We start from the raw sequence: 13,938 nt of genomic DNA on the forward strand, positions 1-13,938 counted from the left end.
TATGTTCTATTGTGCAGGTCAGTAAAAGTTCTTGAAGGATGTATGTATCCATGCTGCTAAGTATCCCTTTTAAACGAATGGATAAATTTCTCAAATTGAATTATTTTTTTTAACGAATGGATAAATTTCTCAAATTGAATTATTTTTGGGGTGAAGTACACGAACTCTTTGAGAAAGAAAGAAGACTTAAGTAGTCTGGCCCATGAATGCTGAAGGCAGTTAAATATTTAGGACATTGAAGACCAATTCTAGACATTTCCTTATTTATTTTTCTTAGCTTTTCACTATAAAGTTGTGCTATGAAATGCCTTTTGTTCTTTTTCTTTGTACCAGATATCAGTGCATTGTAAGTAAATTGCCCACTCAATGAAATAGCCTGTGCTTACAGACAATGACAATGGTGTCAGAATTTGAAGCTGGAAAATAGAATCTGAAAAAAAGATTTTGTGCTATTTCCAATAGTAAGAGACTCCACCGGGAGGTCATTAGTGACTTCAAAAATTGCAATTTAAGAGATATTTCAGTGATTTGGAAATCTGAGATGGGATATTTAAAATTAGGGCTTTCCTGGAAAATCTAGATTGGTATTAACCATGTTCTTTTATGACTCACACTGTGCTAGAATTATGGAGGACACACAAACCTACATGTAATTTCCCTGCTATTGAAGAGTTGACAGTATTATTGGGAAGACAGGGGCTCTAACAAAGAAAGTAATTACAGGAATTTTAATAAACAACACTAAAGAAAATAAAATTCTACAATAATTTTCACCAATAGAATGTGCCAATGCTTTGTATATAGCATTTCAGATCCTCACCAACCATTTGAAGGGGAATTATCATTTCCATATTGGAAGATGAGAAAAGGAAGTTCAGAAAAGTTGAGTGACATGCCCAAAGTCACAATGTGGAGGTGGGATTTGAGCCCAGGTTCTCTCAGACTCCAAAGCCTGTACTCTTTCCATTCTGGTGTTGACCCATCCTTTCTTCTTCTGTACCACAGCAGATCTGCAAAGTGACAATGAAATTATTATTGTTCCTAAATTAAAATATGTATGCAAAAATTTTTTTTAATGTATGCAAAGAACCAAGACTGACAGTTTTCCTCTTTTTCAAAATTGTCTTTAAATCTGTTATAATATTTCACACATAAAAAAAAGAACAGGTGACATTAAAGATAGAATATGTTACATTTAAACCACCCACTACTTCGTTGGATCTCATTTAATTAGTTTCTTTCCTCTTGCAGGCAATTACATGGAACTAGCAAGATGAATAAAAATAAACTGATTCATGAATTTCTGGAAGTAGTTTCAAGAGGTGATGTGGAACTCATCTGTGACCATATTGCTAAAGTCCATTCCATCCTTGGAAACCTTGACTTTCAGCATCCAAAGACTGGGAATACACCTCTCATTACTGCAGCAGAAGAAAATCTAACAGAGGTAATAAGTGGTGTGCAGGGGCCCTTGGATGGTCTCCTAAGCGAAGGATTCCAAGAATGAAATGGTTAGGAATAGCATAGTCACCTACCTCCAAAAAGGAATATTTGAGAGCACAAAGCAGGGGTGGGGTAGCAGCTGGAGAGAATACTGAGAGACCCTAAATAATCCAGACAGCACCATCTTTATTCATTTCTTCACTCAGTCAACAGATACTCCCAAAATACCCAAGGCAATATACCAGACTTCAAGATTCATACCATGGTGGGTGAATCAAATACAGACATCACCCTTGAAGAGCAGCTTATGGTCTAGTGGGACCACATAATGGAGTCTGAATTTTTCCCCTCTTCCCCACAACCCACACCCAGCCCCATCAGTACTTGGAAATTTATCCCCTGGTCCAACAGGTGCACAAAATCCTGAAAGTAGGGGAAGAGGAGTAAATAAATAATGAGACTTAAAGGGGCAGGAAATCGTCCTCTTTGTTGTTATATATCCAGCTTAGCGGGCCTGACACATCTAAGTAACAGATAAATTAATGAATAAATAATCCATTTGTGTCTTATTGATCATTTACAAAATTGTGTATGGGAACTTAAAAGATTCTTTTAAAGAATGCAAGGACTTCCCTGGCAGTCTAGTGGTTTAGACCTCTGCACTCCGAATGCGAGTGGCGTAGATTCAATCCCTGGTTGGGGAACTAAGATCCTGCATGCCGTACAGTGAGGCCTGGAAAAAAAAAAGAATGCAGGTAAAAGTGCGATGTGGGCACTTGGAATTGGGGAGGGGCAGCAAGGAGGAGGCTTCAAGGGGAAGAGAAGAAATGAGTGAAAATTCAAGACAGATTTCACCCAACTGCATACCTCAGTGCCTCTACAAGTTCTTGGGGGGCTAAATGCAAGTGGACTGTTAACTCTGCTTGGCCATCTTTGCTTCCTCAATCACCCTCTTTCTTGACTTTATTCTTAGCCCTGTTTCTATATTGACTCCTTTCTATTAACACTTTTAAAACAAGTTATAAAATATAACATATATGCTTTTTAAAAAATAATAATATTTATTTATTTGTTTTTGGCTGTGCTGGGTCTTTGTTGCTGGCTTTTCTCTAGTTGCAGTGCAGGGGTTTCTCACTACAGTGGCTTTTCTTGTTCTGGAGCATGGACTCTAGGGTGTGCAGGCTTCAGTAGTTGGAATATGAGGACTCAGCATACATGCTTTTTTTAAAAAAAGGAAAACCATGACAGTAGCACCATTGTATCTACCATCCAAAACAAAAAACTAAATCATTGCAGTGCCTCAGAAGCCCTCTAAATGCTCATCATGAATTGTGCCCCCACACTTCATAATCTTGAATTTTGGGTATACATAAATATTACACTAATTCCTCCTATATGAGGGTGCTTCCCAGGTGGCACTAGTGGTAAAGAACCCATCTGCCAATGCAGGAGACAAAAGTGACAAGAGTTCCATCCCTGGGTAGAGAAGATCTCCTGGAGGAGGGCATCACAACCCACTGTAGTATTCTTGCCTAAAGAATCCCCATGGACAGAGGAGCCTGGTGGGCTACAGTCCACAGGGTCACAAAGAGTCAGACGCGACTGAAGCGACTTAGCAGGCACGCATGCATACATCTAGAGATAGAAGCCTTAAAAATCACTGTACGTTTAACGGCTCAAAGGGCCAATCATATTATATTTCCCTCTTCATTGTGAATCTTGCCCAAACCTCAGCTGAATTCGGATGACTCAGTTCCGCCAAGGGACTGGGCAGGATGCTGACTTGGGAATCTGAATCCAGGTGAGCCATGAAAGTTTGAGTCTCTCACCTCCCCAAAGTTCACCAACATTTTCATGTAGGTGGCTGCAAACTTCAATCCCCTTGAGATAGGGCAACTGAGGATGAGGTATAGGTGCAGGGAAGGATTCGGAACATGGTAAGAGAGAGTGGCTCTAGGCCAGTAAAAAAGATGCATATACTTTGAGTGTCCAGAAACATGCTGCTCAGCCAAATGAACTCCCAGTGTTTTTGGTTCATACAAAGCCTTAGATCAGGTGGCAAGGTCATTATTATTGACATCATCTATTTCCCCTTCAGAGATTCCTTGTCTTCAAGGCCACAGCCATATTGCTTTCTGACTGGATCTAGGGTTTGTAGCCTTTGGCTGACTCAGGCTTAACTTTCACAGCAGGACCTTTTTTAAAAAAAAGGATTCTACTTTGATCTGAATAATTTGCTGACCCATTGTGACAATAGCATTTTGTAAATTTTTACCCAGTTTTAACATAAAGGCCAGAGGAGTTTTCTGGGGTAGCAGGACTAATCACAAGAATTTGTCTAGATTTCTTTGTATCTGTTTCTCTTTCTTTAGTGGGTGACTATCAGCATTGTAACCCATTTCAGGCCAGGAAGAAACTGAACCAGTGTTAATTCCTCATTTGTGGTTTACCACAAACATTTGTCTGTCTCAAATACCCCCAAAAGAGCTAGAGCTCCCTTTAAGTAGCTAAAAGCCACTGGAAAAAATTCTGAGACTGTTTACCTGTCTTGTTCATGGCTGTAGTCTCAGCACCAAAGTCAGGTCTTGACACACATGAGTCCCTCAATCTGTAAATAAATTAACCCATTAACTGTGAATAAATTAACCCATTACCATTTTGAATAGAGTTTATTCTCTTCCTAAAAATACTTGTGGAAATACCTGAAACATTCAAGAATCTATAAGCCTGAATTTGGGGGTTCTATATTCTAAATTATAGATAACAGTAACAGGAAGATTTCAACATTTTATGTGGGTTTAACATAAAATATTCACAGACTTTTAGTTAAAAAAAAAATAGTATCTCCAAACTATCCATATCTTGGAGATTTTTGTCTCTTAAATTTTAAAAAAGGCAAATGGCAGTTGTATGTGCCTATAAGTCACTTCAGTCATGTCCAACTCTTTGCAGCCCTATGGGCTGAAATCTGCCAGACTCCCCTGTCCATGGGATTCTCCTGGCAAAAATACTGGAGTGGGTTGTCATGCCCTCCTCCAGGGGATCTTCCTGACCTAGGGTTGAACCTGGTGTCTCTTGTACCTCCTATACTGGCAGGCAGATTCTTTACCACTAGAGCCACCATTTTTATGCCTATCTTACTCTCATTTCTTATATCTTGAATCAGAGCTGTGTCCAACTAAATAAGTTTTCTACTCAACTCAGAAGACATGATTGTGAGAATGCTGTGATTTTGCAGGTTGTTGGATTTCTTCTGGAAAAGGGAGCAGATATCACCCTGTGCAATTACAGCAATCAAACCGCAGTCCATGTGGCTAATTGTGAAGTCCAAAGACGACTCTTGGCCATCAATGGAATCCAAGCTCCCCAAATGCAACTTCTGCAAAGCTCATGGCAAGGTGATCTTGAACAGCTTCAACACTTGCTGGTCAGTTAATTCAGTGTTTGCTTGGGTGAGTGGGTAAGACTTGAAAAGGGAACGGGCTACATATGACTCCTTTTAAAGAAAAATAAGTTCTTTCCAAATGCAGTCCCAGAAAGTTTCAGGCAGGACATATGAGACAGAAACAGGATTAAATGGGACACTTGGGGTGGAAAACAAGATAATAAAAGAACACAGCAGCAGCCTATTTACACCTTCTTTCTAGCTGGATGGGAGAAGAAGTCATGTAGCACCCCTGAGAAATGATGTCCTCCCAAAGATGCCCCTGAGGAACCACTGTCAACTTGCTCAGAGGTGTTCCCTTGACATCACTGCCATTTGTACAATTGCTGTTTAGATCCCTTCGGACCATCTGCAGTTATTATCTTTATCCTGAAAAGGGAATCAGAGAGACTATGCTTTGCATAATATTTAGCCGGGATGAAAGTGAAGAGAATACATTTTTCAAAATGCTGTCTTTTTAGGGTATTGATCTTCTTCTTATTTAGATTTTTCTGCCCATAGAGACTCTTTCCCAAAGTAACTTGAGAAACCACATGCATAAGCAAGGACATTCATTATTGGCAAACAGGCTCTTGGCATTTACCTTCCGAGATACTGTCGGATCACATGACCTTCCATCTGAAAGAAAATCAATTGCTGCTAGGAAACAGTTTCTTCTATTCCCTTATGGTAGAGACACAAACAGATAAAGAAGTGAAAGATATTCTGGTCACCTAGAGTTCAGGGAAATGGACAACAAAATCCAAAGGACTCTAAATTCTTCTATTGTGCTAAATGATAGTCTAAAATTGCCATACATCATAAAGTGAGGCTTAGAAATGTTTTTGGAAGACTTTGAATTTCATTTTAATGGCATTTTGACAATTGTTGTTGTAATTCAATGTCTTTTTTTCATAACCATATTTTTCACTTCTAAAGATAAGCCTCCAAGTTTTAAAAACACATACCTGTAACTGGATCCAGAGCTTAATCAACAGATGTTCAACTAATGTGCTATTGCAAAACTATTCTCAGCTCAAAGCTTTTATGCTGGTTCTAACTAATAATAAACATTGATATAAGAGGTGGTGTCTTTTCAGAGACTGAAAAAAACCCACTAACTAATTAATTCCCACAGCACCCCTCTGAGGTAATATCATTATCTCTAGTCTGTCCCTGGAGAAACTGAGGTAGATGCTGACTATATTGACATGGCATAAAGTGAAATACAGATGGAAATTCGTGAGTTACTTTGACCTGTAAAATAAACAATTCAGATAATTTGGCCTGCAGTAGCTTCTCAGCTCTGAATTTTCCAAATTAAATTTTATTGAAACAACAAAGAGCATATATATATCCACCTCCATTTGACTGTATAAATCCTGTTCAATAACTTATCTTATAATTGTAAACCATTCATTCACTCCACAGATGTTTTCTGAGCATGTGTCAGACACTCTGCTCAGTGCTTTTCATTTTCTGACTCCAATCATCCAAACAATCCTGTAAGAAAGGACCTGAAGACCCTGAAGTTCAGGGAATAAGGTTGCCAGATTTTGCAAATAAAAATACAGGACACTCATTTAAAAATTTGAATTTCAAGTAAGTTTGGTATTTAACTAGCTGTCCCTTATTTCATCTGGGTGATTTTATCAACTTTTAACAGAATGTCCTTGATATAACCTTGTTAGGGAGGTTAAATAACCAATTTAAGGAGGTCAAATTCAAACACCAATCCGTCTGTCTCAGGTTTGTGTTCTTTCAGTTCATCAGCTCCTCTCAAGATATCGAGGAACAGTATCTTGAAATTAAAATGAGAATTTGGCCAGGCGGTGAAAATGTAAAGATTAGTATTAATGGACATGCAGTAAAGACATAATAGAAATTTAAAGCTTCATGTTTTTAAAGGCATCTGAAGAGTTCCTGGATATAAACTTCCCAAACCAACATGGCCTGACTGCTCTGATGCTGGCTGTGAGAGATGTGGACCTGTTTGAAAGGCTTGATATGTTAACGCTCTATAGACCTGCGGAGGTTCTCTCTGAGCTTCTCAGGCATCATGCGTGAGTATCATGTGGTTAGCCAGTACCCATGGAAGGGCGTCTCTGCCATTGTTACTTACAAAGTCATTTGCAAACCTAGATATATAGATTGTTTATTTGTATATGTATACTGTGGTGCTCACTCGCATCTGACTGTTTGTGACCCCATGGACTATAGCTCACAAGGTTCCTCTGTCCATGGGATTATCCAGGAAAAAATACTGGAGTGGACTGCCATTTCCTACTCCAAGGGATCTTCCTGACCCAGGGATCAAACCTGTGTCTCTTGTATGTGGATTCTTTACCACTGCGCCACCTAGGAAACCCCATATACATGTATATATATAATGTATATTATAAAATACTGTATGTATACAAAGATAAATATAATGTATATACATATATATGAAATGTCCATGCATATTCATAAATGGGACTTCAAAGTTGCAAAGTGATGTACAGATATTAGAGGTTGCTATCTATTATTTTTTATGATATTGCCCTTTTATTTTATTTGTTTAAATACTTCCTCTTTGGTTGTTCCTGAGACTGTCAAATAATTCTTGAGTATGTAGCTCCTTACCCCAAAAAGGTTATTAATTATTCCAGAAAGCATTGTCAATTATCAAAAATAAGTTATAATAGTGATTTCCAGTTATCTGAAAATTACATGTTGGGAATTCCCTGGCGGGCCAGTGGTTAAAACTCCAAGCTTCCAGTGCCAGGGGCCAGGGTTCAATCCCTGGTTGGGGAACTAAGATCCGACATACCTCATCCTGTGGCCAAAAGAAATTACATGTCAACACGCTCTTTTAGTAGGAGGGAGATAAATCATTTTTTTAATTAGAGGGCTAATAAGCAGAAAGAAACTGCACTTCTTTCATGTCAGAAATGCAGTTTCCTAATGCTGTTGTTGGGCTTCCCACGTGGCACAGTGGTGAAGAATCCGCCTGCCGATACAGGAGATGTAAGAGACACGGGTTTGATCCCTGGGTTGGGAAGATCCCCTGGAGAAGAAATGGCAACACCCCAGTATTCTTGCATGGGAAATCCCATGGGCCGAGGAGCCTGGCAGGTTACAGTCCATGGGGTTGCAAAGAGTCAGACGACTGAGCGACTGAGCGTGCATGCACGCAATGCTGCTTGCTACCTGTTTATCTTGTCATCAGAAAAGAAGAGATGGCTAAAGCTCCTCCTCAGTATTTCATATACATTTTTGAGGGGGAATAAAAAAAGAAGGAACTTCCAAGACAAAAATATAATCAAGAACATGATCTATTTTAAAAGAATCAGTTATTGTAATAGGATGAAGATGGAAGTTAGAAGCTACCTCAGACTTCCTGTGCATGCTCAGTCACTCAGTAGTGACCGAATCTTTGTGATTCCCATGGACTGTAGTCCATAGAATGTTGTCCATTTTTCAGGCAAGAGTACTGGAGCAGGTTGCCATTTCCTCCTCCAGGGGATCTTCCTGACCCAGGAGTCGAACCTGAGTCTCCTGCACTGCAGGTGGATTCTTTACTGCTGAGCCATCAGGGAAGTGACCTGAGACTTCAGTGTTAATAGCTGAGGAGATGGTTAAAAATGGAGATTACTGGACATCAACCCAGAGATGGTGTTCAATAAGCCTGAAATGGGGGCCAGAAAGCATGAAATCAAAGAACACCACTTGGATAAACACTAATCAAGGTAGATGAGCAAACTAGAGATATCAAGGGAACATTTCATGCAAAGATGGGCACAATGTAGGACAGAAATGGTATGGACCTAACAGAAGCAGAAGATATTAAGAAGAGGTGCAAGAATACATGGAAGAACTGTACAAAAATGATCTTCATGACCCAGATAACCATGATGGTGTGATCGCTCACCTAGAGCCAGACATCCTGAAATGTGAAGTCAAGTGGGCCTTAGGAAGCATCACTACAAACAAAGCTAGTGGAAGTGATGGAATTCCAGTTGAGCTATTTCAAATCCTGAAAGATGATGCTATGAAAGTGCTGCACTCAATATGCCAGCAACTTTGGAAAACTCAGCAGGGGCCACAGGACTGGAAAAGACCAGTTTTCATTCTAATCCCAAAGAAAGGCAATGCCAAAGAATGCTCAAACTACTGCACAATTGCACTCATCTCACACGCTAGTAAAGTAATGCTCAAAATTCTCCAAGCCAGGCTTCAACAGTACGAGAACTGTGAACTCCCAGAGTTCAAACTGGCTTTAGAAAAGGCAAGAGGAACCAGAGATCAAATTGCCAACATCCGCTGGATCATGGAAAAAGCAAGAGAGTTCCAGAAACACATCTATTTCTGCTTTATTGACTATGCCAAAGCCTTTGACTGTGTGGATCACAAAACTGTGGAAAATTCTGAAAGAGATGGGAATACCAGACCACCTGACCTGCCTCTTGAGAAATCTGTATGCAGGTCAGGAAACAACAGTTAGAACTGGACGTGGAACAACAAGTGGGAAAGGAGTACGTCATGGCTGTATATTGTCACCCTGCTTATTTAACTTCTATGCAGAGTACATCATGAGAAATGCTAGGCTGGAAGAAGCACAAGCTGAAATCAAGATTTCTGGGAGAAATATCAATAATCTCAGATATGCAGATGACACCAATGACACCACCCTTATGGCAGAAAGTGAAGAGGAACTTTCATCCTCTTGATGAAGGTGAAAGAGGAGAGTGGAAAAGTTGGCTTAAAGCTCAACATTCAGAAAACTAAGATCATGGCATCTGGTCCCATCACTTCATGGGAAATAGATGGGGAAACAGTGGAAACAGTGGCAGACTTTATTTTTGGGGGCTCCAAAATCACTGCAGATGGTGACTGCAGCCATATAATTAAAAGACGCTTACTCCTTGGAAGGAAAGTTATGACCAACCTAGATAGCATATTCAAAAGCAGAGACATTACTTTGCCAACAAAGTTCCATCTGTTCAAGGCTATGGTTTTTCCAGTGGTCATGTATGGATGTGAGAGTTGGACTGTGAAGAAAGCTGAGCGCCAAAGAATTGATGCTTTTGAACTGTGGTGTTGGAGAAGACTCCTGAGAGTCCTTTGGACTGCAAGGAGGTCCAACCAGTCCATCCTAAAGGAGATCAGTCCTGGGTGTTCACTGGAAGGACTGATGCAAAGCTTAAACTCCAATACTTTGGCCACCTCATGCAAAGAGTTGACTCATTGGAAAAGACCCTGATGCTGGGAGGGATTGGGGGTAGGAGAAGAAGGGGATGACAGAGGATGAGATGGCTGGATGGAATCACTGATTCGATGGACATGAGTTTGGGTAAACTCCGAGCGTTGGTGATGGACAGGGTGGCCTGTGTGCTGTCGCGAAGAGTCAGACACGACCGAGCAATTGAACTGAAACTGACAGTACATCATGTGAAATGTCAGGCTGGATGAAGCACAAGCTGGAGTAAGATTTTTGGGAGAAATATCAATAACCTCAGATATGCAGATGACACTACCCTATGGCAGAAAGCAAAGAAGACCTAAAGAGCCTCTTAATGAAAGTGAGAGAGGAGAGTGAAAAAGTTGGCTTAAAACTCAACATTCAGAAAACTATGATCATGGCATCTGGTCCCATCACTTCATGGCAAATAGATGGGGAAGCAATGGAAACAGTGACAGACTTTATTTTGGGGGGCTCCAAAATCACTGAGGATGGTGACTGCAGCTATGAAATTAAAAGAAGAAAAGTTGGAAGAAAAGTTATGACCAACTTAGACAACATATAAAAAGCAGAGACATTACTTTGCCAGCAAAGGCCCATCTAGTCAAATCTATAGTTTTTCCAGCAGTCATGTATGGATGTGAGAGTTTGACTATAAAGAAACCTGAGTGCCAAAGAATTGATGCTTTTGAACTGTGGTGTTGGAGAAGACTCTTGAGAGTTCCTTGGACTGCAAGGAGATCCTACCGGTCCATCTTAAAGGAAATCAGTCCTGAATATTCATTGGAAGGACTGATGCTGAAGCTGAAACTCCAGTACTTTCGCCACCTGATGCAAAGAACTGACTCATTTGAAAAGATCCTGATACTGGGAAAGAATGAAGGCGGGAGGAAAAGGGGACCACAGAGGATGAGATGGTTGGATGGCATCACCGACTCAATGGACATGAATTTGAGTAACTCCAGGAGTTGGTGAGGGACAGGGAGGCCTGGCATGCTGCAGTCCATGGGGTTGCAAAGAGTCGAACATGACTGAGCGACTGAATGGTACTCAACTGAGCAAACTAAGGTCCCAGAGAGCTAAGTGACTTGCCTAGGGCCATGTATTAAGGTTAGTGGCAGTCCCTTGATTCTTGGACCAATGCTAATTCTTTTGAACCATGAGAATGGAGGGAGAAAAAGCCCTAAGAATATTATTATAGATCATAAAACATCAACCTGGGACTTCTCTAGTGGCCCAGTGGTTAAGACTCTGTGCTTCCACTGCAGGGGGTGTGGTTCAAGCCGTGGTTGGGGAACAAAAATCTCACATGCCACACAGCCATAGAAACAGAATGTGACTAGTGAAGCAAGTGTAGCCATCGTTTCCCTCACCATAATCTGTAAACAGAGTTCCCCTCATTTACCTTCTGGACCTCTTTGAACTGATGTCTAATTCTAGGATCCATGGCAGCATAGACAGGAGATATGCACTGATGCAAGGAACTCTAAGATCAGCCATGGGGCTTAACAATCACAGGACAAGAGGAATGAAAAAATCATACGGAGAGGCTCTATGATAAGATCACTCCACTCAACCAAGAGCCTGCGAAATAAGTATGTCAGTTTAATTTCAAGGTGAAATGCTAGGCCATTCTACTAGCATTATTCTATTTTGAATAATAAAAGAGCTCGCTATCAGCATTAGGAAAAAGAAATATTGAGAATAAGCAGTTAGCTAAAGCACTGAGAAGAAAAAATCAATGAAGCCAGCTAATTGGGACAACAGTTTATCAAGATGTTTTTATTTTTACTTGCTTTATGCATTATTAAAGAATTATGAAACTTCTTGTCCAAAGTTGAAAATTTTCAGCAAATTATTAGAATGTTTTTAGACTATAAGGGGCATAAAATATGCAACATATTCCTTTCATATTCCTTAAAAATCTTGAAAATTTTCTCTCTCTGTCTCTCACGCATTTTGAATTCATTATTGCTATCCCCAAACTATGTAAAATTATTTTTATTTATTTGATGTCAATGTTTTTCCTCTCATATTGGTTTTCTTTTTCAAGAGATTTAACTCAGTAATCTTTGATGTTGATTCTATTCTTCCTAGAGATCCTAAACTCTGTGATTTTAGTGGAAAATCAGCAATACACTATGTGTCACAAATAGAAAGTTTCAGAAAACAGCAGTTATTGGACATTTTAATGAATTCTATGCCAAAACCAGGTAATATTTTTATTTCACTTTTGAAATTCTCTAACTATAAAAGCCCTATTAGAAACCTTTTGTTTTTTACATGTGTTTGATGGATCTTCTTAAAGAAGTCAAGCTAAATGTATATATATGTGTAACTGAATCATTCTGTTGTACAGTAGATGTTAACACAACATTGTAAATAGATACTTTAATTAAATTTAAAAAAAGAAATCAAGTGAATAGCTATTTATAGACCAGGGACTTTGTACAAGACCCAAAGTTAGGTACTCTGAGATAGGCAAAGAAGGCTAAGATGTGGTCCAAACTTTTAAAAGTGTTCAGTACAGTCAGGGACACACCACATCAGTCAGAGGAGAAAGAGGTTGTTATAAAACTTGAAAGGGGAAGAAGGACTTGCTGTGGTTCTCTAATGCTGGATAAAATAGGAAGGAAGTGAAAAGATGTGATACAGGCATGGAGAAAGAGTCTGAGCAAGAGAAAAAACTGCCACAGAAGAAAGTGTAATGGAAAAGGTGCCACTGAGCCACGTGTGACTTTGTGAAAACTACTTGACTTTATTGTCTGATTGGATTTCTGTTGGGAGCTTCTGGACAGGGAACAAGGCTATCCCCAGGAAGGTTTCATGGAAGAGGTAAGACTCAATCTGATTCTAAAAAAAATCATGAGATTTGATTTTGTGGACAGAGGCATCATGTTGTAAGTGAGCATGGCTCATCCCAGGGGCAAACTGAAGACTAGAACCAACAGTTCATGTCAGGGGAAAGGAATACAGAAGATTAGATACACAAAGAGACTGAGTCCATCAAAGACTCATTAAATGTCAGACTGAAGGACATAACTTTTTTTTTTTAATGAAATAGAGTCACTGAAGAATTTTAAGACAGAGAACCATGAAAACCATGTTTTAGGAGAGGAAGAGACTCATGCCAAGCAAGCTCTATTAAGAAACTATAGAAGTACCCATGCATGGTTGCAAGGATCAGGAAAAGAGACTTTGGACATGGCGTGTAGTGGGCCTGAGAGGTGCTAGGTGTGTGAGTTTAAGAGAATGTGAAAGAATTCACAGAATACAGTGATGTAAAGTTGATAGAGGAGACATACAGACAAGGGTTGAGAGGCTTGAGTTAAACATGATTCCAAAGTTTCAGCGCTAGGAAGTGGGGAGGTAGAAATACAATTAACAAAATAAGAGAACACTATGGCTTGGTGCTGATGTTGAAGGTAATGGGTTCTAAAACACTCATTTGATGAGAACTTGTGACCTTCAAAGTAGCAATTTTCTGTAGGCCAGGGCTTGTGGGAAAGGATTGGATGGATTAATGGGTTTCTTTGCAAGTTCTCTACAAGGAGACTGTGAAGATCTGAGAGTTGGTGAGATCACTAAAGGATCGATGATGGTGAGAAAATTGCAGGGGCCGGGCAGAGAAGGTACACATGGACTCAGGCATAAGAAAGGAAGGAGGAGAATTAGGAGAGAACTGCAAGAAAGAAGGGGTGGGAAGCAGCATCAAGTTGGAAAAGAGTTTACAAAGCAGATGTGATAAGAAAGTGAGGGTTTCAATGGCAGGAAGGAGGCAGTAGAAGGGTTGCAAAGAGTGAAGAAAGAAAATATGGTGAAGAAATGCAGGCTATGAGTAAAGATC

The 13,938-nt window shown here is 39.9% G+C and overlaps 1 protein-coding gene across 1 annotated transcript in view; it reads left to right on the forward strand.

Moving 5' to 3' along the window:
- The first annotated feature begins 1,273 nt into the window (after positions 1-1,273).
- The window catches only part of MAP3K19 (mitogen-activated protein kinase kinase kinase 19), a 52,630-nt gene continuing 39,965 nt past the window's right edge, over positions 1,274-13,938 (forward strand). Inside the window, exons 1-4 of the mRNA XM_052635996.1 lie at positions 1,274-1,447; positions 4,682-4,870; positions 6,776-6,930; positions 12,189-12,304. Coding sequence (XP_052491956.1) covers positions 1,274-1,447; positions 4,682-4,870; positions 6,776-6,930; positions 12,189-12,304 — 634 coding nt within the window. The remainder of the gene's footprint in view (positions 1,448-4,681; positions 4,871-6,775; positions 6,931-12,188; positions 12,305-13,938) is intronic.

The sequence above is a fragment of the Budorcas taxicolor genome, chromosome 2, assembly GCF_023091745.1.
Source record: "Budorcas taxicolor isolate Tak-1 chromosome 2, Takin1.1, whole genome shotgun sequence".
NCBI lineage: Eukaryota > Metazoa > Chordata > Mammalia > Artiodactyla > Bovidae > Budorcas > Budorcas taxicolor.